The 24,212-nt window shown below is 38.6% G+C and overlaps 1 protein-coding gene across 1 annotated transcript in view; it reads left to right on the top strand.

Moving 5' to 3' along the window:
- Positions 1-12,321, top strand: part of cadm2a (cell adhesion molecule 2a) — a 241,266-nt gene extending 228,945 nt beyond the window's left edge. The window contains exons 9-10 of the mRNA XM_055148857.1: positions 6,381-6,503; positions 8,011-12,321. Of these exons, the coding sequence (XP_055004832.1) occupies positions 6,381-6,503; positions 8,011-8,129 (242 nt within the window). The 3' untranslated portion in view covers positions 8,130-12,321. The remainder of the gene's footprint in view (positions 1-6,380; positions 6,504-8,010) is intronic.
- The last annotated feature ends 11,891 nt before the right edge of the window (positions 12,322-24,212 follow it).

The raw sequence follows: 24,212 nt of genomic DNA, 5'->3' as shown, positions 1-24,212 counted from the left end.
CATGTAGTGTATGAAGAGACATGAAATTGAGTGGAAGCACTAGGTGGCACCAGCCTGGCTAGTTCTGTAGTTAGTTGAGGAATAAATAACAGCTACATAACACATTTGGGTCAGTTTTTTTTTTAATTTTAGTTTAGTTTAGTCTCTGTTCTGGTATCGGGTTATACTGATACTTAAAGCTATAGTATAAGAAATAGTATTGGAAGTGAAAAAGCTGGTGCATTCCTAGTCACTACTAATTCAGTTTGAGATGGAAGATTAGATGAGAGTGCCCACTGTCTGCCTGTTTTTATTGTACATTCAGCATAGGATATTGGTTTGATCCAAATAAGCACAAAAATGTCTAGGGAGCCACAGTACACATGTGTCTTCTATCTGTCTTGCTGGACTGTGTGTACGTGTGAAAGTTTTCAGCTTTCTTGCTATATATTTTTGCTTTACTTCTGCCTCGGAGGGTTCTTTGATCTTGGCACTAAAACAGCTTTAGGAGCCAAGGGCTATATTTCCAATCTCAGCCAAAAGAAAAATTGGATGTAATTGACTCAATAAATGATGCTGGCAAGTCTCTTTATTACTTAAAGATAATGTACTTTGCAAAACCGATACATATATATTTTAAGATGTGACCAACTTGCTGTCAAATCTAGCCTTACCAAAAGCTTACCAGGAGTTTTGTCTTGTTTTATTCACGTATGTTTGAGTAATCCTGCATGCTTATCCAGAGTTTAAAACAACATTTGCCATGGCACTCTGCATCATAAAATAGGTCCTTTCTTACCTACTGTTTCCTCATATTTTAAAGTTGATACATCTTAATTGTGCCTTTTCTAATAACCAACTTTGACTTTAGCAGCAATTTTTTTAGCCCACATTAACTCCCTGCACCTTGTTACAACTCAGACCTTTTACAAATACAGTACAGAATCCTGGGACTAAATAACCTTTTTAAATACCCGTTTCCATCCACATACATTACTGTAAGTTATGAAAAGCCCAATTGTCCAAAGGCCAAATTAATGCATAAATATGGATCCTGTAAGGTAATCCCTGGAAATCATCACATTAATGTACAATAGACAATTTGAATCAGAAATTCATGTAATATGTATGTAAATGTATGTAAAGACCCTTTATAAGTTATCTGATGTAGAGTAGTTGCATAATTTAGTACTTTTAATATAGAAATTAGTATAAAACTGATTTTAATTTAGTCCAGGTGAAGAGCTCTGTGTAGTGTGTAAATCCAGCTTCCTGTTATAATAACACATGTGGCATTACCATGCAGCTATTCAGACACCAGCTGACCCTCACTGGAAGCACAAGGACACTCCAGCCTGTATAAGGTGTACTAAGGCCACTCACTCCTGCTTTATTGATCTGAGCTACAGAGACCAGCAACAGCAAGAACTCTTATACAAAAGATAAATATATGCAAATGTTGGCTATTGAGAGTCTATGGGATCTCTAAACCTTACATTTTATGGAACACAATACAATATAATATCTGTTACATATACCAAATACTCACCATTAAAATCCAGGGCTAAATATAAAAATATTTCAAATAAATTGATAGACCTGATAGACCTTGATTAGGAGGTTTTGACCTAGTCCCTGTTTCAGCTGTGTGACATTTCCTATAGATATGTAAACAACATTTAAGTGTACTTCATGTACAATAATTCTCAGTGGTTCAATAAATAAGCTTTGGCAGACTTCCCCCTGAATGGTGTCTATTGCGTGTGTGTGCGTGTGCATGTGTGACTGTGCAGGTGTACCTATCAAATGGAAGTGAGCACTTGATTAAATTGGGGTTTAATCTTTGCCTCTCTTCTTGTACTCACATGGCGTCTCTCCAGCTGAGCCCTTGATGGAATATTTGAACTCATAATAAAAGCTGTGTTCACTTTTCTGTGGTTAACCTCCGCCTGTGTCGGCCATGTTGACTTTTACAGTAAGAAAATATGGTCATGATGACATTTTGTAACTACATAATTTTTAATGTTATTAGACCTTTGAAATGTTTAGTATTTTGCATAATATTCCAACTATTTGTGAAGGTTAGTACTGCCATATGCAGGCTTTTTCTGGTGGGGTGTATTTAAGGTTAAGGAATACTTTATTGATCCCTTGTGAGGGAAATTCATTCTCTGCATTTGACCAATTCTTCAACCAGAGCCGCTGGGGCAACCTGTCAGGTGGAGTGAGATACTGCAGACGGTATAGTACTCGGGGACCCATCTCCAGATCCTGAGATAGACTTGGTCAGGACTACCTTAGCTGGAGTATTTTACCTATTGTGCATATTTTGGGTTGATGGGGGAAATTAGAGTGCCCAAAAGAAATCTGCCCAAACACAAGGAGAAAATAATTCTGTATAGAAAGACCTGAGTCATTTTTTTCTGTTTAGTTTAGTTCTTCTTAAGAAATACTTTCATTATGTTCAGGTCTATTTAGCCCTTGTTTAGACCATTGTTATTATAAAATTATACTAATAATAATATAAACATATGGAGGAGACACAAGAACTTGATATTATATTTTGTAGCAGCATGTGACCCTACCCCATCGTGGCACCAATGGTTGAGTCCAGTTAAGGAGTGGTTAAAAAGAAGCCATGAACTCCTTTAATTTATTAAATCTGCCCAGCTCACAAGGCCAGGTGACAAGGAGAGAACCATAAATATTAAAGAGGAGTTTGCTCTGCCACGCTCCCATATTAAATCATACAGAGAAGAATGTATGTGCCCTTATTAAAAGATAATGTCTCCTGGAACCATAAAAATGTATAATCCTCTCCTCTAGATCCCTCTCCACCACAGCGTCTTTCAGTTTGTCTTAAATTTCACTCTTTTCCTGTCCATCAATCTCCATTTTCCCCCGCGCTGCGTGTCCTCTCACTCCCCGCTGTAGCTCGGTGCTTTCTACAGAATACATTACAGCAGAACAGATGAAGTATACCGCCGTATGGCCTAGCAACTTTTCATGGGGCACATTTTAAAGGTTATGGGTAAAAGGTTTAGGTTTAAAATCATATGTTTCATAAATTTTGTAGATATGGAAAAAGTAAGGATTAAATAAACTTTCTGTTCACACTGTTCTACTGTGAGGAGAAGAGCTAAGATTCTAATAATATACAACAGCTGTATCTATTTTCACTGTGTTTATTTGGTCAAAACACTGTATGCTAATGAATAAGCATGAAACAGACCATGCGTAAGTTGATAAAACCATTGAATACTGTGGGTCCTAAGTACAAACTGTAGTAGTATTTAGTAAAATGTTTTATTTTGTGTGGAGAAAACATGACAGTATATGATATTAACTAGATATGAAGTAGTGTCAGTAGTGAAAAACACAAACAGACCTCTGTCAAGGCACTTGTCCAAACTTGTCATGGTTACCATATCCTGTAATGCCTCAACTTGTAATATGTATACATGTATATGTAGCATAAAGTTAGCTGTGTTTCCGTATTTGTGTTTGTGAGTATCAGAAAAAGTGCTGGTATTTCCGTAAAGTCGCACAAAGACAGCTAACATTTTTCTGGAAAATGTGGGGATTTGCTTCACACTCCCTCACACATAACCTTTAACACAAAACAGTCTCATATACCCAAGTGTACAGTGCATGGATGCCGGTAGACAGCTAGGACCTGCACTTGCTTTTGTGTTGTACCTGCCACAGTGAAGCCGCCATGATGGTGACAAGAGTGTCCTGGCGCATAGAGGTGAGGAGGGACACCCGTATATGTGTTAGTGCTCTGGTCTTTGCACCATTGACCAAGCAGAACTCCAGCATAGAGAGATGTGTGAGGAGCAGTGTGGCAGGAGGAGGCAGTCGGCTGTGAAGGCCTGCACACCCGGAGAAGCTGCAGTTGTTCAGTTTGGCCACATGGGCGGGCACCTAAAGAAAAGATTAGTAAAGCGAAACAGTCAATATGTGTGCTGTGATGGACTCCACTGTGCACTGGCTAGAAGCTGTTCAACTCCACTGGCTTCAGTTAACCTGTAATTATCCCTTAGAGTGTAAGTGTACTGTCCAGCGCGCGGTAAAAATGGGGACTCCTCTCGATATATGATGGACTTACAATGATGGTTTGTGTGAATGATATAAAGAATTTCATCTTGATGCGACAAGTGAGGTAGTCGCAGTGGAGCAAAGCTATTTACGATTGTATTCTGCCCTTGAGTAAATTGCTTTGTTTATAACACACTAAATCAACTTATTTTTTGTTTTACTTTTCTACTTAACTCAGTATATGGGTTTAATAGCATTGTCTATGCTGTTCCTAGTGCTTTTTTAGAGCAAATTTGAGTATATTTGGCTTTCTGGACTGTCAAAAGCCGAGTGTGTAAGTTTTCCAGTTGCCACTCAAGTACTACATGACATCACGCAGGACTGCCCTGATTAAAGCCAGTTGTTTCTCATTACAAACACCTGCAGGGGGTTGATTTTGAAGTGTGGACATCTGTCAGGCCAATCACACTGTTCTTATAGACTCAGACTCTGCCGCTTCTGCCACATCACTTTTAATTTAGTTACCAGCTCTAATTGAAATGTCGTGGGCAGAGTTTAAGTGTTTAGTCCCGCTTATTTAATCAGTTTTGGAACTACACTCTTTTTGTCTCTTTTTTATTTAATTAACGCATTTACGCACCTCATAATTTCATGACTGAGAATTTTCTTGTATCATGAATTGAAACTTCTGACATATATGTTGAATCTACACAAGCATTTTGCATATAATTTACCAACTGAATATGCCACTGTATATAGACCATTAAAATATCTGGTTTGACACTGGCTGGCTTATCTTGAAATGTCTATAGAGCAGACCCTCTCCGGCGCGTAGACATGTTCCCAAATTTACATAGATCAGGCGTATGCTAATGTTGACTGTCTCTGCCTGCTTTCCATCTGCGGTGCCACTGTGCTGTATTTGAGCCATCTCTCCCCTCCACACAAACACACAGAGAAAGACAGTGACAACCGCTGCGCCACGATAATGAGGAGCGCTAATTTCTCAGGTGTCATAAGGCTGATACATATGAATAATACAGGCTCTCCTCCGCTGCTGTCTCTGTCGACTTCTCCACATTCATCTCCCATGCCCCCTCTAGTGCCTTGTCCTTAGCCTTACCTTGACTGGCCTCAGAGGCAGACTTGTGAACACATGGAAATCATAGTTAGAAAAAGTTCTTTGATGGCTTTTGCATGAGCCTTGAACCAACTTGTCTTTCATGACTTGACAATTGTTTCCGCCGACACCTATAGGGGCAGTGGCAAAAACTTACTTCATTTTCTCAACTTTCGTGTCTTTCCTGAAAAAAAAAAAAATACAGATCTTTCTTTTTGTATTTTGTCTATGATGATTTATTTACTGTGTACGTCTCTTCACCGCTGCCCTGCTTTGCATGTTGGGGACTCCTGCAGGGACCAGTCTAAATTATTCAAAGTCTCTTTTTCCTCTTTTCATTTTCCTTTATTTAGCAGGTCTTCTGTCTGCCTCCCTTGTCTGCATTATATTCTACACAAGCTTCCGCTCTATAGGAGAGATAACGGCGGCTCAAAATGATCTTCAGGAATCAGCTCTCAGTTTCTGCTGTTGCGTTTTTGATGCACACTGATCAAGCAGAACATTATGACCATTATAGGTTATTGGGAATGTATTAAGCAACAAATAAACAAGATTGGCTTTTCTGTTGATGTCAGAGGTCAAATTGCTTCCACTGTGCATTTTGACAAAAGCAGATATAATTTTTAGGTTAAAACAAACTTTTATTTCTTCAGTACATGAGCAGATGCAAGTTTGATGTCCTCTGTCGGTGTTTTGTATTGTGCAAAAAAAAGGCATTGAGACTTTCGAGTATATCCAAGACCCATAGATTTAAACCTTCAAGCAAAAACAAATACACTGAAATAAAAGCCTATTTTTTTACCATCTTGGGTGTTATTATTACGCTGAAAAACACAGTAGAGTTTGCATTTTCACAAAATGTTTTCATATTTGGCTTAGAGGGGGGCCTACACCTGTTTGTTTTCATGGACATGTAAAGAAAGTAAAAAAAAAAAAAAAGTTAAAACCATATTTTGGTACATTCTGTTTCCATGGAATCATACAGGTGGTATGCCATCTTAAAAGTTACACAGTGTTGCTTTCAGTTACACTACAGACTAGACCTAGACTAAAGTTTGAAAAGCCCAACTAATGCATATTATATTGAAAGTTAGATTTAATAGAATACATCATTCTTTGCCGGTTGTAGTGTATTAAATATGATTTAACTTTTGAAGGTGGTCATAATGTTTTGCCTGACCTCTGTATTTAGTTGTTTGTTTTGTTTTGACACTTTCTTTTCTCTGTGTTTTCTCCTCAGACCCAAACGCAGTGGGGCAGCACGGCACGGACCATGCGCTGATCGGTGGAGTGGTGGCTGTAGTGGTCTTCGTCACCTTGTGTTTAATCATTGTCCTGGGGAGATATCTGGCCAGGCATAAAGGTACGACCGCAGTGATCTGGAGCTGTCTGTCTCAGAGCTCACGGACGCAGCAGAGCATGGCCTACTTCAGCTGTCCTCTGCTGCAAAGGACAAAAAGTACAGCCACTAGCACTGGCCAATAGGAGGACATTAAAGGTGTACTGTCATTTTTCCGGTACATCTCCTGCTTTTGCACCATAGAGATGTGATTGGTTTGCCTGCAACCGTTCACATTATGGCAATAAATCTAAACAGATTTGCCAACAGACCAAGTTACATATCAGATCTGTGGAGAGGGGAGCCTGCTCATAGTGAAATGCATGATTTGTAAGGTTTTGAGCAATAAAACACCTATAATTTAATAATGCTAAATAATGTTTATGTTGAAATAAGTTGAATGCCAAAATTCCAGGCAAAGCAATGCCACCCCCATGGAGACGAGCAGGTGACCCTCCACCAGAGTGTGCACAATGTGTCTAAAAACCCAAACTAATTAATATAAAACACATAATTAGCTATACCTTAGGAATATTCATCTTGTTTTCTTAGTTATAGTCTTATTTTTTAATCTATATCAGACTACATAGGTTCCGTAAATTAATACAGTTTAACAGCGTTAGAGGTTGAGGTAGTCCAGTCCCTAACTGCCACCAAGTTGGCCACATTCAGGCTCATAGCAAATAAAAATAATTAAAGAAGTAAATTTACTTAGTTTAAGGAGCTTTGAGCTTTTATTTGGTAATTTACTTTTGTTTTAGGACCTCAATATAAGAAGTGGTAAAACACTCTAAGTACTACAATAAACTAATAAAACAGCAGCCTTATCAAGAAGTGGTTAAGAAGTTGTGGGCGACTTGGCAAATATAGTCTAAACTTTTTATTCCAAATACAATACATTCAAATTCTGTAAACAGAGAAAAGGTTTTGTTGAAAAGCTCAAAGGTGTGGGTAACTACATCTGAAATAGCCTCAATAAAGCATGAAGAATGATTCAGACTTAAATAATACCCTAAAACCTAACCCCTTACTAAGCCTGAGTAAGGGGTTAAGTTACTAAGCCTGAGTAAGGGGTTAAGTTACTAAGCCTGAGTAAGGGGTTAAGTTACTAAGCTCATTATTAATAAGTGTTTAATACAGTGTTTGTTTTCCCTGAAGTCTTTATTAAGGTTCTAAATAGTGCAGCTATTACTAAGAGCTACTAAAGTTTGTACTATGAAGAACACTTTAAAGTAACAAAAAAAAAGTAGACTAAGAGTTGGAGGCGCGTGCCGCTGTGGGAGTCGCACTTATATCTAAACTGCCTCCACAGAGAAGACCCTACTGTAGGTGTGATGTGCTCTGATCTCCTCTGTCTGCAGTGCTCCTCTGCTGCCTGCTCATTTACATTTCCCGTCCCTCATCACAGCTTTATGAATAATGTAGCTTTACTGATGCCATCCCAAGATCCATGCTTTTCTTGCCTCTAGCAACTGTGCAACTTTATTTGTTTTCTTCTATGTACAAATGCTGTTTTTATGTATTTTTGCAGGAACATACTTGACAAACGAGGCCAAGGGAGCAGACGATGCGCCAGATGCTGACACGGCTATCATCAACGCCGAGGGCAACCATGCGCACGCAGAGGAAAAGAAAGAGTACTTCATTTAGACTGAAGGGGGCGCTGTCACGGCTCTCTCACATCATCCCCCACCTCTCTCTTCTCTGTCTCTCCATCGTTTGACCACTGCCTCCTCACCATGACGACCACAGACAAAGAAAACCCTTCCCACGTGCATATTGCCTTCGGTGTTGGCCATTTTGTCCACTATTTTGTTCTAGGCAGCTTGCAGTGGGAGTTGTCGCCTTCTCCGTATAGTCGACCATGACGGTTTTTCAAAATGGCCTCCTCTCTTCTACCCTCCCCCCTTTACACACAAGTATTCAGTTCACACATACGACCCACAAAGCGCATATCTCACATAAACACGGTGCCTAAAACTACCATTGAAATCTCGTCAATGCCTTCATGTATATTGTCTGTGGGTAGCTTCGAGAGGTGGCAAGTTCGAGTCCGCTCGGTTCATTTGCGCTTAGCTTTTGACAATTTTCGTTCTGATTTCAACAAAGATCTGTGCTGTTGTAACGCCTTATACTTGTCAATCATATTTTTAGATGCTCCACGACTTTACCCCCTTCTATCTCCTCTCTCGTTCTCGCTTTCTCCCACCAAATAGACTTGTAATTACAAATGCCCGTTGTAAGATACGAAGAAGGTTTTTTGTGTAACACTGTAGCAAGGTCTGTCAGATACGTGTATAATATGATTTTCAATAGGGTTAGGGGTACTCAAAAAACAATGGGTAGTGTGGTATCGTCTATAATACACACCAAAAATGTCAAGATGCTAGTTACAGTTAGCATTTTTTCATCCTATAACTCAAATGCTAAATCTGCTATGTACTTTTTGTCGGTATAGTGCTGCACTGTCCAGGCTGCAGGTTAGCAAAAAATATCACAAAAGCTTAAGGTAGTTTGTCATTGAGCTTTCGGGTGTACAGAAAGAGTCATTTCTCTACTGCTGTATAAATGGTATTGAAGTTAGTTTATTAGCTTTTCAATTTGTAATTTCACACACATTCAACGTCACTGAAATAGTTTTGGAGAACCCCCTGATTAGAGATTAGAGTTGTTTATTTTACTTTTTTGTATTCATTTTACATTTAGATACCTTTTGTGCGTACAATTTAAGGTCAAGGCAGCTTACCTGTATACTGTAGTCACGCGGGATCACATTCGTTTTATTTTTATTGGGTTTTAATCATCTGAAAAAATACAATGTAGTGTCAAGTCATAGTCCAAAGGGGGCACTATTTTCTGAAACATACTCATAACAAAAGAAGAAGCACAAAAAGGCGGAATGGTTGTCGGAAATCAGTTCACCACATTCTCCAGAGTCCAAATATAAACAGTTTTTATTGGGAATTTCAGCAAAAAGGTTTCTAATGTTATAATTTATTATTTTGAAACTCCCCTTCTGTATATTGTGTCTGCAAAAAAGTGATTCATTTGTGGAAAGTGCTGTTTGGAATCCTGTTAGAAATTTGTATATTTGCCAACCTCTTTTTAATTTCTCACTTCTAATTTGTTTTACTATAGGGCATGTATATAATGAGCTTCTCCCGTTCATTTTTATTTAAATTATTCAGGAGATGCAAACAGTGAAGGATATTTATAACAGTGACAGAGGCTATGTGTATATGGCATGCTTTTAGTGGGATTGAGTTGAAGGAAAATAAAAAAATAAGAAAAGCAATTTGCAGTTAAAGATTTTAAAACAAATTCTAAAAACATGGGATATAAATTTTCCAAAAAACACACTTAAAATCCTGTTTTTATCCTTTTATTTTGTCTCTACTCTATATTTTCATTGTGCATTACTTTACAGGAATCTGAGTTGATTTCTGAAATCCAAGACTTCACGGCACTAATCCACAAAGAGGGAGCAAATTATTACCAAGGGCAATAAAATAGCCCCACCTGTCTCCAATTCACTGGCCAATTTACAACATTATGCAAATGAGGTCAGCAAGTAAAAGGTCTTTCTCTGTATGTTAATTCAAGCTGGGAACCATAGATCGAAAATTGTAGTGTGTCACCATTCACTTTGTGTTCTGCTGCATATGACCTACGCAACCGGCAATTATCAGTGCTTTCACGAGTGCTACCAGTTTCAATATATAGCTTAGTACTGTGCAAAAGTTTTCGGCAGGCTTGTTAGAAAGGGCCTGAGGTTAAGAAAGGTGTACCCATGCCAGCAAAAGAAAGAAGACAAGTATAAACAAACAGCCATTATCATCTGTAGTCTCAAATACTGTAGATGGTTCAGGTAAAAAAAAAAAAAAAAATCTGCAAAGTTATTAAAATGAAACACTCGCCATTAGAAATCCAAATTGCTGTTAATTTGTTTAAATAAATGCGTACAAGGTATAACTTGGCTCGTCTCCATGGAAGCAGAGGTTGCACCAGGAGAAGAAAAATAGTTTTGGGAAATGGGAATCTTTCTATAAACCATGATCTTAGGCCAGCGGACAGTTTTTAAATGTTTGGTTGTGTGGGGTTGTATTTTAAGCACATATTACTAAAACTTTTGTACAGTATTGCTTTCATTGTGCTTCAGCCTGTCAATCACTTTGTACAACTTGCAAATGTCACACTCTGTATATAACTGTACCACTAAGATGTTCTGTTTTTATAGTTTATTTTCTATTCTTACTGTGTCTTAAAGCAGTGATGGTGTCAATCAAGTCTTTTGTTAATTTACATGTGTTGATGAAATTGATTTGAAGAATTAGAATTGTGTTATTATTAGGTTGGTTGAATTAGGAGCTGAACAGGTGCCATTTCCTGAATTATGCACTCTGACTAATTTGACAATTTCTTAGTAAAATGTGTGATTGATTTTGTTTTCTGTGCGTTTTATTTTTTAACAAAATCCACCTGTAAATATTTCTTTTGACATGGAAGTAATGAGCTAATTTCTTGCATATGGCTTTTTATAATAATTAGTCCAATTGGAATCCATTTTAATGTGTTGAGAGCCTGGCACATCCCGTCATGCACTATTTGGTAGATTCAACTGTAGCTCGCTTTGAGTTTATTTTTTTATTATTAGTTAATTTCTATATTGTGTTGAAACTAAGCTTTAAATCTGCTGCCTATCCAATACAAACACACAGATGTGAGGCCTCTAATTTCACACTGGTGGACAGATTGAAACAGCATTATCTCATTTCCACTGGGCATAGGTCCATGGTTTGATTTGAGTTTTTTAATATACTTTTTAAGCTTCATTTCCAGGCTCATAGCAAACATCTTTCTTTGAAAATAGGTGGAGGGCCAGCTGAGGTGATGTGTTTATGCAGATCAGGCAAAGTCCTGCAATAGAGGTTTCCATTATGCCATGAAATTGCCCAATTTCAAGAACAATTTTCATGTTGGCTGAGGGACGTGAAGACGGATACCAATTCACAAAATGTATGTGGATTGAATTCTTTAACCTGGAAATATTCATGGTAAATATAATTATGAAAATCAGTTGCATTTTTCCTGTGTTATTATTGTCTGCAACATTTTAGTTGAGACAAAGCATCAAAACAAACATGTCAGCGCTTTTAGGTTTGAAATCACATTGAGTTCTACCACAGATCAACAAAATGTTTCTAGTAATAATTGTATTTATTTTGACCAAGCACCACCAAACACAGTTAAAATTACATAAAGTATTGTCTGAAACACTGAATATCACATCAGTCAATGGTAAATTTGTTTTTGTACTCTCAAGAGCTGTGATTCATGCCAGCCTCTCTTGTGTGTATTATCTCTTTCCTCTTCGGAGACTGTTCTTTTGGCCTGTGCTTTAAGGTGGAAAGAGTTGTAAGCTGAAATAATTGATCATTATGAAAGCTCACCAAAACTCCACCTGCCCCAGCTGCACCTGTGCACACAAACACTGCGTATAGTTCACTCACACCAGTTTGAAATTACAGAGGCCCCAAGTTCCACCAAGGGGAGTATACAAGTAATGATCTATTTTGTTTTTATTTAAAGGTTTTCATTTGCCCTACTTTATTCACTGTACAGACTGGCTTCCTCCACAAAAATAATAAATTCTTACTCACTACAACTTGTAACACAATTGCTTCTAGATTTTTTTTTTTTATTTGATGAAATTGTTGTGTTTTGTTTTGCATCTCAGGAAAATCTTTCATTTAGAAATTTGTCTTATAAAAGGGGACTCGCTGGAGCACGTTTCACTGTGCTAGTCCTTAATGCTGACACCATGTATGTGTTGAGTTTTGGATTCTCACCAATGTTAATAAAACTATTCAGTGATTCTTCAGTAGCATGTTGCTTTTGATTTGCTCAAACGCACCACTATATGTAGGCATTTGAGATGGACAATTTGGTTATGGAAATAGTTCGGTAGTTTCAGTTTCTGCTACTTGTTTGTCTCCATGGAAATGTTGCTTTGTCTAGAATGTTCCACAGTACAGATTAAACCTGTCTATCATGAGGGAGGCAAGCAGGTTACAGCTCTATGTGACATTACAGTCCAGATCTGTGGAGATTCGCCTCTATTCAGAGAGAATCATAGTATTTTTGAGCAATAGAAACACCCAAAATGAATAAATGCTAGATGCCAGATGGATATGTTTAATGTCATACAATGGAACATTCCAGGGAAAGTAGTAACATCTCCATGGAGACAAACAGGTGACGGATCTTCTATCAGAAAAATTGCTCAGTGCAGCTTTTTATTTTCTTCATTTTGCTGAAGGTGCATATGCCATATTGTTTAAACATGTTATACCAAACAAGGGTTAAGTTAAGCGAGATCATTTCATGTTTCTAGGATACTTTAGACCAAGACTTCATTTCATGTATGAAATAAATAGTTGCTAAACCATTTGTACCTGTCCGGGTTTGAAGTCAAGCCTCTTACTGAGAATTAAGCAGAATTACTTTGCTCTCATATGCAGTCACACGTTTTAGCTGAGTTCAGTTTGGCATGTGGAGTATTTTCTTCTCTCTAATCCACTGCAAACAGTAGGTCTACGAGGCTGTTCTGAAATGAGACTTGGTAAATCAAGGCAAAAGTCATTGATGACAGAGTTTGGCCTCACTAACAGAATGGTTATCTGTCCACATAGCTGAATGAGTTTAGATGCTAACTGAATACAAATAAACTAATCAAAATAATAGATAACACTGATATGAATGTGGATGAAGTCATTACTTTTATAGGACTGGTTAACACTGGCCATCGAGTGAGGTGGTGCCAGGTTAAATTCCCGAAGCAGTAAAGTTTGCAAGTTTTCCGTGTCTGACTGTTTCCTCCAGGTTTTTCTTATCAACATAAAACATGCACTAATCCTGGGGTATTCCTGATCAAGTTACTGGCACAGGTTTGCAGAAGAAGACGGTCTGTCCACTGCTCTTAGAATTCTGGGTGTATTTATCTCCAGGGACTTTACACCAAAATTTTGCATTAAAGGTCCTATATTACAAGAAATTGACTCTTGTGAGCTTTAAGCCATGGTAGAATTCTGTTACCTCATTAAAAACATACATTCACACGTTTGAGTAACTCTGTCTACATCTCCATACATACACCCAAGCTCAAAATGCTCTGTTTCACCTTGTGATGTCATGAAGCTGTGATTTTTCAAGTTAACAGCTACCCTTTCCCTTTTTTTCAGTAGATATCGGGGATTCTATGGCTGAAATCAACTAAATGATTCTAGTGAAGGTGCATGGCGTCACAGTGGAGCACTTCCTGTATTACCACATGACATCACAAGGTGGACCAGAGGGATTTTGAGCGAACAACTGAGCCTTAATATGCAAGGTTTGTGAGTTAAGCGTGTGTGAATGAAACAAAACACAACTCCTGGTATGTTTTTGATGAGGAAACATTATAACATAGATTAGAAAATATATGGATCCTTTAACTACTATTTGTAACAGTGTTTGTGGTAAATATTATATATTGCTAATACTGACACTTTAAAACCTGATTTAATACTACAAAAGTGCTGTTGCTTATTTATATGAATCTGATCTTAACTATTGTGCAGTTTTGAGGTGTTGGTCCTTGTTAACATTATGGTTGCTAGGTAACAACTATGGAATAACCTCTTTGTTCATTCACTCGTAATATTTGTACTTTATTAAAAAATTGTACATTTGGTTTTACTGATAACATAAATAATCTGAAAACTGAAAACAATAGTCAGTTTTTCATCAAATACATAATGGTCCTTGGAGGTCTCTTGCTCTTATCTCCTCCTTCTTGACACGGAAATAAAGAAGACATCCACTCCCATAGACAGACAGGCAGTAGACGTGTCCAAGACTGACAGGTTTTCCCTTTGCAGATGGAGTCCAAGTGTGTAGGTCCAGTCATCGCTGCGGCAACCAGACAGTGGGGGAGAGGGGAGGGGAGGGGTCATTCAGGGTGAGGAGGTCCACACGCTGAGATTGACATGAGCATGTTTTTTTTTACCAAAGTCAGGGGAAACTTGGGGCAGACATGCAGTGTTCATACATTCAGTAAGACTGCGTGTCAGTTTAGGTCAAGAGTTGAACCCTCAACCTCTTTGCTGAGTGACAGAAGCGCTGCTCTGTCATTTTGAGATAGAATAATAAAAAGTGTTTGAAAATAGGTGTATCCACAGTCACTTTCTTGGTTGACTCTTGAGAGCTTTAAGGCATGTTATTATTTTGTTACCTCCTCAAAATTACACCGGGAGTCGTGTTTCATTCAAACATATTTGAGTAACCCTTTATTATTAGTCTGTCTACATCTTCAGACCTCAAAATACTCTGTTCCAGCTTGTGATGTCACGATGTGAAGTGAACGTTTTCAAGTTAACAGCTACCTTTTTACCTTTATTTCAGTAGAGATTGAATATCCCAGGGCTTAAATCATTTAAATCGTTCTAGTGAAGGTGTATGGAGTTTAAAAACACATTGGAGCACTTCCTGTATTCCCACATGACATCACAAGGTGGAGCAGTGTTTTCTGTCTGAGAGCATTTGAGAGAGCCTAAATATGACAGATTTGTGTGTCAAACATATGTAAATGTAAAAAAAACACAAGTACTGGTGTGTTTTTGATGAGAAAACAACATTATAACAAAGATCAGAAAATAGCGTGATATGTTCTCTTTAAACACAATAATAATTAGACAACATCTGTGATCAAAACTTAAATTATGAGAACTGAACTTGCTATAATCCTCATCATGTGAACAGTGGTGAGAATGTACGGCTTTGCATGGATTGTTAACAAGTGAAGTTCTCCGTACTTTTCAGAGCTCCTCCAGGGAAAAGCGTGGTGGAACTTTGCTGGAAAACTTTCTTGTATATTGTATGTGGTTTCATTAGAAAGCGCACAGAGAAAAGCGGGACAGATGGTAGAGACAGGTGGCTTGACAGGCAGCGATAGATTTGAAGCATGCGACACATAAATAGTGCGCAGCTTAGTCCACTGAGCTGTCACCAAACCAAAAACCTCCGCCGTCCGTGTACGTCTCCTCAGTACCTTGTCAACACGAGCGTCATGGCCAATCGCATTCTAAATCAAATGGTAAAGAGGATGTTAATGCCCCGTGAGGCTCAGAATATAGGTTTAACAGTCACTTGACAAATCCATCAAAGCAACACTCAAATACTGTAAATGGTTTCTGAGTAAAACACAGATACTGCTCAGCTGGGAGTGCAGGGAAGCCATCTTGGATGAAATGTGTAAGAGTGGTACTGAATCTGACCAGTATTTAAAATACACATAGTGAGATGCATCTTTCTGGTGAGATTGTGTTCAAATAAAGCTCAGATTAAAGTCTAACAGCAACAGAGTAACAGCAGTGCTTTCAGATTTACCAGTTATCTTGTTTATCCAGTTTTTGTTATTCTGTTTGATACATTAATATAATAGAATTTGTCTTAATATATGTGCCTACTTCATTTTACCCATTAAACTGAATATAAGCCCAGATATCTGCATTGTCCTTCCAGCTCCTCAGCTTTCCTGTTAATGTATGCCTCCTGATAAGCCCACACTATCTCTGTCCCTGTGTGCCCTGCTTTAACTTCTGCACAGAAAAAGAAATGAAAACTGTGCAAAGGGGAATGGCAATTAAAAAGGGACACAGATGGATGTGCCAAATAGAGAAAAACTGATACGACTCTATTTTTGAAGACCTCTGCAGAAAGTTTGAGCTCAAGATGAATTGTGCCCCCTCCACACACGCACACGCACGCACATACACACATACATACACGCACACGCACGCACAGTATCTCATTACGTGTCACCCTGCCATAGTCTCAACCTGCCCAGTGCTGTCAGTCTGCAGCTGTCTCTCAGGTGCTCCATATGCAAATCCCCTTTTATATCGTCTGAATTCACCGAGGCCACTTGGATCTTTCCAGTGCTGTTCTCCCTCCATCAATCCACATCTTCTTCACTACACCTGTCTCATTTTAATTTAGACGGATTTAAAGGGGATGATATAGTAAAAATATTTATGTGTGGGGTATGTTTGGAATAAGGTGCTTTTATCCCTGTGGCTTCCATGTTTATTTATGTATTCATTTTATGTTTTTGTTTAGTTTTGTTTTTTTACATTCACGGTTTTAAAATTTAGTGTTAAGATTTATCTAATCTGACATGGAAGGGTAAGAGCAAACAACTTACATCTCCACAAACCTGACTCTTACTTGGCCTAGAGGGAGGCCTCCTCCTGCTGCTTTTACTTTCAAAGAATCATGCAGTTGACTTTGCACCTCCAGAAAGTTACATACTGTACAACTGTACAGAAATAATAATCTAGGTGTATTTTGTAAATTTACTGGTGGAGGGTCTGCAACTTCTAGGGCAAGGGTGTCCAACCAGTAGCTCTCCACCCACTACCAAGTAGCTCGCCAAAGGGTTTCTGAATTATATATTGAACTACCATTGTAAATGTATCATTCTGATACATATTGTACATACATACATTCATAACTCTTCCCTATCTAAGGCTTTCCTACACTAAATTTTTTGTGACCACTAAAATTAGTAGCTCTTTGACATTTTTTTTTGTTTTTTTTGTAAAGGTAGCTGACAGGAAGGAACAGGTTAGAGACGCCTGCTAGGGTGATCTTACTGCTATCCATATGGAAAGTTACACCATATATAAGACTACAAGTTACAGGTCAGATTTGTGGAGAGGCAACTTCACTAATAGTAGGAATTCATGTTTTCAAGATATTTTTGAAGCACTGTGTAACAACTCAGGCAAAGCAATAACATCTCCATAGAGACAAGTAGGTGGCGCTTAACAATTACAAAGTGCACCTTTAAAAAAGCCAACACACATATTCTTCTGCAAAAACTTCTTATTCGAATCACAAATACTTCCAGTGTAGTAATGGCCTCTTGATATCCCTTAGCTTTTTCCGCTGTGTGGCCTGATCCCCTTTTCCTCGGCAGACATTTTCACTTTGGCCGGATCGACCGCAGATGACAGGGGCGGTTTTAGTGCTCTTTGATGTCTGGTAATTGTGCTGACCGAGTGGAGCCAAAACTGCATGTAGTCCAGGTGCACACAGGACCAGCGCTTTGCTCTGCTTGAAGATGCCATCACTGTTTGTACACAAGCCCACTTTGATGTCTACAAGTTTGTGTTGGAAGGCTCTGGGCGGCTCTCACTGAAGTCCCCCTCACAGATCTGGGGGTGACTGACCTCCATTGAAGATTTTGTGAAGCTTCAGTCGCTCAAAGTCAGAAGTCATGTGGTGAAAAGACGTCTTGATACGAAATGAAACGCAGACAATCTAAAGGGTAAGTGTATCGACTGTCAAAAAGATGCTCTGATGCAATAGTTCGGCTTTTTTTTCCCAGTTTGATCAAGAGATATGTTTTTTGTTTGTTTGTTTGTTTGTTTTTTTACCCTTTTGTCAATATCACATTTACTTTTGTGATAATTTTTAAAGTGTGCCTTGAGAAACACTGCATGAAAATAAACCTATACTTTCTCTTGTGATATACTAGCAGTTTTGCTTACCCATCCATATCCATGGTGTCATCTACTGAGCAAGGGTGTTCAATGACCTCTCCTGCATTTCAATAACACAGTAAATGTTGCGCAGTGGTGATGTTATGATTGAAATGTTGGGGCTCTTATCTTAAAGTTTCTTCTATTGTAAAAACCTTTGTCCATTAGTGTTAATGATAGTGTGAATAAAAAGTAGTCGTCCTACCTTCATAAAATCATTGTATTAAGATACCATGTGTGTAAAGACAAACTTAATTTAAAGGCAGGCTAACTATGGCCATTGACATCCACTAGCCTAGCACCAGCGAGCTCTGCAAATACAAGGACAGGATGGAATATTTGAAAAAGTGTCTCCACACATCTCTAACACTCTGGCTCACTAGGAAATGAGGTCCTATGTCCAAAATTCCAGACTGTCCCTTTAAGCATTATGAATGATCAGTCAAGGACTGGAGGGTGTCCGATTTGTGGACCACAGGATGTGGTGAAGAAGGAGCTGAGTCGAAAAGCAAATGTCATGAGCTTAAGTAATGACCAAGAGGACAAAATCAATACAAGCAGTCAAAATGAGTTTCCTCTGTGGGGTAGCTGGGGGCTCCATTAAAAAAAGGGTGAGAAGCACAGTCACAAAGGAGGAGCTTGTTGTAGAGCCGCTGCTCCTCCATGTCGAGAAGAGCAGCTGAGGTGGCTTGGGCATCTGTTCTGGATGCCTCCTGTACGCCTCCCTGGGGAGGTGTGCTGGGCACATTACACCAGGAGGAGGACTCCGGGGAAGACCCAGGAACACTGGAGGGACTATGTCTGGCCTCAGGATCCTCAGAGAAGAGCTGGAGGAAGTGTGTGGAGAGGGAAACCCTTCCTTCTCTTTCATGGCCTATCCCAGAATACAGGGATAGAAAATGAATGGCCGGATTATGAATGATGTCATGATTAGGAAAGCTGATATGATATGAATAGGGTTTCTGTGAAGGAACATAAAAATGCAGTCACCTGAAGTTTAAAAAATGTAAAAATACTAACTAAGCCATGCCATAAACTATGATGTCTTTTCAAAAGTGATCTAATCAATGTCCACAGCCTTCCCTGATGTTTAACTGAGCCCTGTGATCATATGATATTCTATAATCATCATCTGTCAGACGTCTGCTGCTCTGAAGCTGCTGAAAGATCAGCAGAAATAAGTTTTTCATGGGCTCATTTGGTGTTTCCGAACATATCTATTAAAGCTGGCAGTGTGGACATGAAGGGAGGCAGCTGGGCTATTTCACATCTCCAGTTATAACAGCACAAGGCAAACACCAGTGCGTCTGTTCAGACGCTTATGAAGCTAACTCAGTAAAAGACACACATTTGTTCTCAGAGCATACAGGGTTTGGACCAGAGCCTCAGCCCCCTTTGGGCAGATACAGTCAGAACTGGCTGCAGCACTAATGGTGGATACAGTAATGATGTAATTTTAGCAGTTTGATTGTGGGGGACATTCATTTTAGTTGTTGTTTGGTCATTAAATGTCCTTTTTTTTTTTTTTTTTTTTTTTTACAAAAACAAGAGAAAGTAGTTCAGGAGAAAGAGACATGGTGTGGTATGCCTTATGCCTTTAAAATGTGTTTTAATGTTTGTTTGTTTGTTTGTTTGTTTGTTTTTGCTTGATCACCTTGATTTCAACCCCTTGAATTGAACTATTTGATACCTTATTCCTGATCATGAAGCCTGCTCAAAGTTTGGGGAGCTATGTTCTGTTCAAATATTTTCATCAGCTGAGCTCCAGGGAGAAGGGGAAGGTGAATAATTGGTCAAAACCAGAAAATATTATTGCTACTTTCAAACATGTGTTTATTTATCTTTATTTATATAAGGAGAGTTCAATGGGAGTACCAGACAAGTAAAATTAGAATTACATATTACAAACTGCAATTATCACTATAAATAATCAAGTATTTTTGTCTAAACCTAAATGTACCCCATTCATAAAACCCTATGCATTAAATGTTCTTTGTAATACATCTCTACAGACTTTGTGAAGCATTGTAGTACCCACATAAGAATCTCAAATGACTGACTTTACAGTTACAACAAAATTTTCCTGTCTGTATTTGCAACATTTTAGAAAGAAGACACAGCAGCCAGGGAACACACACTTAACATGAGGAGGACATGCAGACACTACACACAGAGGAGCCAGTTGGCCGCTGGCCTTAAGCATAACTAATCTGCTATTCTTCTCCATCCACTGAGTATATGGGCGTGCGAGTACCTTTGGTTGATGCCAAAGGTAAACATTTGTACCGCTTGCTCCAAATTATGAAAATGAAATGCACCAACAATATTTATTAAATCATGAACATTTGAATCATAACCCTAACCCTAATCAATTTGATATGTCACAGTTATCCACAGTTATCCAGGTATTTTAATAATAAACCATTTCCATGAAAGTGCCACTCTTCCACAGGATCACATGGGTTAGACTAAACCAGATGTTTTAGCCACTGTATGTCTCTTGTGCATCGCCATGGTGACGCCCTGCCCGTTGCTCTGAACTAATGATCTATGTAGAGCAGAGTACCATGATACACCAGGTGCTCCACTCAGGGGCGAGGGTCACCTTTAAGCAGATGTTATTGTGGAGAGAGGAGCCAGTGCACGGGACATGGGTCAGTCCTGAGCAGATGTTGAAACCCGGGGGGGATGGAGTGTCACGATGTCTGTGGGCTCGGCTAAATGCTACCACAGACCCCCCACTTGTGAAAGACGTGGCAGGGGGGTTCGGCTTAGACACTGTTGCCATGGCGTTTCTAAAAAAAGACGTGTAGACAAAGATCTTTCTTCACTGTCAGTTGTCACCTGTTATCAAATGACTAGATGGACTGAAATCCAGCTTGTGAATGCTAAATTTGAATTATTCCTGATTTCATGTGCTAATCTCTTTTAAGCAAAAAACTGAATTGCATTTTCTGCTTTGGATGTTCATTTGCATAAATCCTGCAGTGTTAGAGCAAATGTGAAGAGCTAAATAATTAGAGGATTACAAGTGTTTTTAAACAGCCTGCAGTGGGCTTCTTAAAGCACCCACTGCACTCAGCCGAAATACCACTCCATGTTAAAAGGACATGTTTTATATGTCAGAAATAACATCAGCTTATGGCTCATATAATATTACATATGGTTATAATTGTTCAAAATGTATATGTATCTAATATACAGTAGTAGTAGTAATAAACATTTTCCACATTTGCTATGGCAAAACTGTACAAATTAGTTTTGTTTTATTTTAATTTAAAAGGCACATGTCAAGTCTATGTGTTGTTACTGCGTGACATGTGTGTTTGTGTGAGTGTCTGGAAGTCCCAAAAGTATTCAAGCAGACTCCACAGAGCAGAGAGCATACAGACTCTCATGTATTTATGGCATTTATTGCATTTTTTTAGCTCTCATTTTTTATATTTTTCTTATTGCTGTTATCCTAGTAAACCTGTACAATTAATTACTAGAAACCTCTTTCTTGTATGTTTCTTCTGCAAACTGTCCCTTTTTTCAATTTTGTAAGCCAGTCATACGTGACCGGAGGGCCAAATGCATCACTGTTTGTGACTTTATCTATCTCTCTGAACTCCTAAATGTACACAGCACTGAGTAAAATATTCTTTGCACTGAACAAGGACTGCTTAATTTCATTGTATTTGTTACAATGACAATAAAGATATTCTATTCTATTCTATACAGGAATCCTCTTTACTTTCCAGACAGCACAAAAGCAACTAAAATGGTAATATAAAAAAGGTAATAAATGAGTGAGATTGCCTGATGGTTGTGTGATTCCTGTGTGGAGGGCTCGTGCCGTACTCTACGCTCTGATCTGACTCCACGCAGCGGTCTGGTGTTTATTATAAAATTGGGGCGACTGCTGAGCTCCAAACACCTCCCCACTGCTCTTGAATAATCACCATTAACTCTGTATCGTCTCTCTGCGTGCTCTAGTGTTTTACATGTGTGGTGACTGACTGATGACCTCATTCAGATCAAGCGGATGGGTTTGTTGTATAGCACAAGCTTTATTAATTCATGAAACTCTCCCAGTGTCAGTCTCCATCCTGAAGGATATTAATATGCCTGTGTGGCGTCAAACTGAAGTGAAATATGCACTTTGAATCTCTGATCATTTATCTATGCCGCAGATTTGGATAGCGTCATAAATCAATTTCCATTAGAACTTGTAGTCACAGCAAGATGTACACTGTGCATTATGCATGGCGTTTCAAATGACTGTCTACAGGTTACATTCAATTCACTCGCACACATCACTCTCTCAATAAGTAGCAATAAATTAGGAGACTGAGTTTGTGACTTTAACTAATACGTGACAATAATGTAGTGCACAATAAAGTATTTAGTAAATTATAATTACATTAATTAATTATAATAATGTATTCTATTATTGTTTATATTATTGTGTGTGTGTGTGTGTGTGTGTGTGTGCGTGTGTGTGTTCGTGCGTGGGTGTGTGTGTGTGTAAATGTATAAAATCTTGTAATTCTGCCCCCAGAAATCAATACGCAGGACACATTTGGATCGTATTGCTACTTTTGTGACCGCTCTGATTTTTAGATATGTCACCATTCATCAAAACATGCTAAAATTCAGCTAAGTTAAATTTTGTGTGCATTTTACAATGTTCCCAACTATTTTAAGTAATATTATCTTAACATTAATTATTAACAAAGAACTATGAATAAATAGTTTAAAGAATGGATTTTTATGGATATTTCACCACCCACCAAACTACTGTGTGGGTCTCATTAAAAATTAAAGCACTGACTTGAGCTTTTAGATATAATTTGAAAATGCATGCCTGCAAGACACAATTAAAATCCACAGCGAGTGCAATCTTAGATAAACGAAGCAGACATCTAAACATCTGAGCAAGGTGAGGGATTAAGAAATGGTTGGTGCCGATTCCAAAGCACTTTTCACTAATGTCCTTCTTAACCCTGAACAAGCTGCTCTCAGACTAACACACATTCATTTTCAGGAGCCATCTGTTGGAGCTTTTACAGCCAGTTTATTGGGAGGAGGCGGCGGGGGAGAGGGAAGGCGAGGTGATCACAGAGACAAGTGGAACAACTATTGACTTTGCTCTCACCTTGTCACCGGACATTGAAATCTTCACAGCAGACTTTGGGTTTAATGTCTCCCTCGTAACCAAGAGAAATAAATCCCAAAGCTCCGAGTTAAACTGGGGACACATACACAACTTTCTATAGACATATTGAAATAGCTGGAGAACAATCTGAATGGGTTTAGCCAGATTGCAATTACTGTCAGAAGGTTGGATGTCTGAAAGCAAGAAGGTCCAGAGTGAAGTACTGAGCCAAAGACATCAATCTCAAGGCTTCTTTATAACAGAAACTTAATACATTAACTTGTTTTAGTGTATTTGAAGATAATGTATGTAGAATGTCAATTTAAAATAGTTTAAACATACAAAATGAGCCTCACATCAGTCTGTCATTTGAGTTGCCAGTTTCAATGTTTAAACCTAAAAGGATTCTTTGTGCATGTGGTGGATACCTAGCCAAACTGGCGCCACCTTGTGCCTCCGCTCAATTTCATTTCTCTCCAGTGACTAGGCCAGGAATTGGAATACACTAGACGGTTTGCAAGAACTCCGTAAGTTGTAATCCGTGCACCTGTGAATCAGCAAACAGCTGTGAAGCCATGATGTCAAACTCATGCGCCTGTCTGAGTCCTTTTTGTGGAACAACACAACATTAAACAAGATGGACGTAGATCGAGGATTTAAAGCCAGAACAAAGAGAATGTTTGGTGAATTTAATTAAGGCAATTATCAATTTTATCAAGGCCCTTCTTCCTATGAGAAAAGCTTAATATACCAGTTAGCCCCATTAGGGGTGCATTACATACATCACTACTAAATAGCAATGATTGGTTATATTTTTAAAAAAGTACCCATCTATAGGCGAGTTTCAGCTGACGTCATTGTTATTAAAAGCCCGTGCTGCATGCTGGGGAATATTTTGGTCGGAGGCAAGAAACATGGTAGTCGTCAAACACAGTGCGTAACCTCGCGTATTTATCCCCGATAATGGTAAATTCCTGCTGCATTATCGGATGCAAAAATAGAAGCACA

Source organism: Boleophthalmus pectinirostris, unplaced genomic scaffold (genome assembly GCF_026225935.1).
Source record: "Boleophthalmus pectinirostris isolate CB_2022bp ecotype Guang Dong unplaced genomic scaffold, ASM2622593v1 HiC_scaffold_12, whole genome shotgun sequence".
NCBI classification, from domain to species: domain Eukaryota; kingdom Metazoa; phylum Chordata; class Actinopteri; order Gobiiformes; family Gobiidae; genus Boleophthalmus; species Boleophthalmus pectinirostris.
This window is presented reverse-complemented; position numbering and strand designations above follow the sequence as displayed.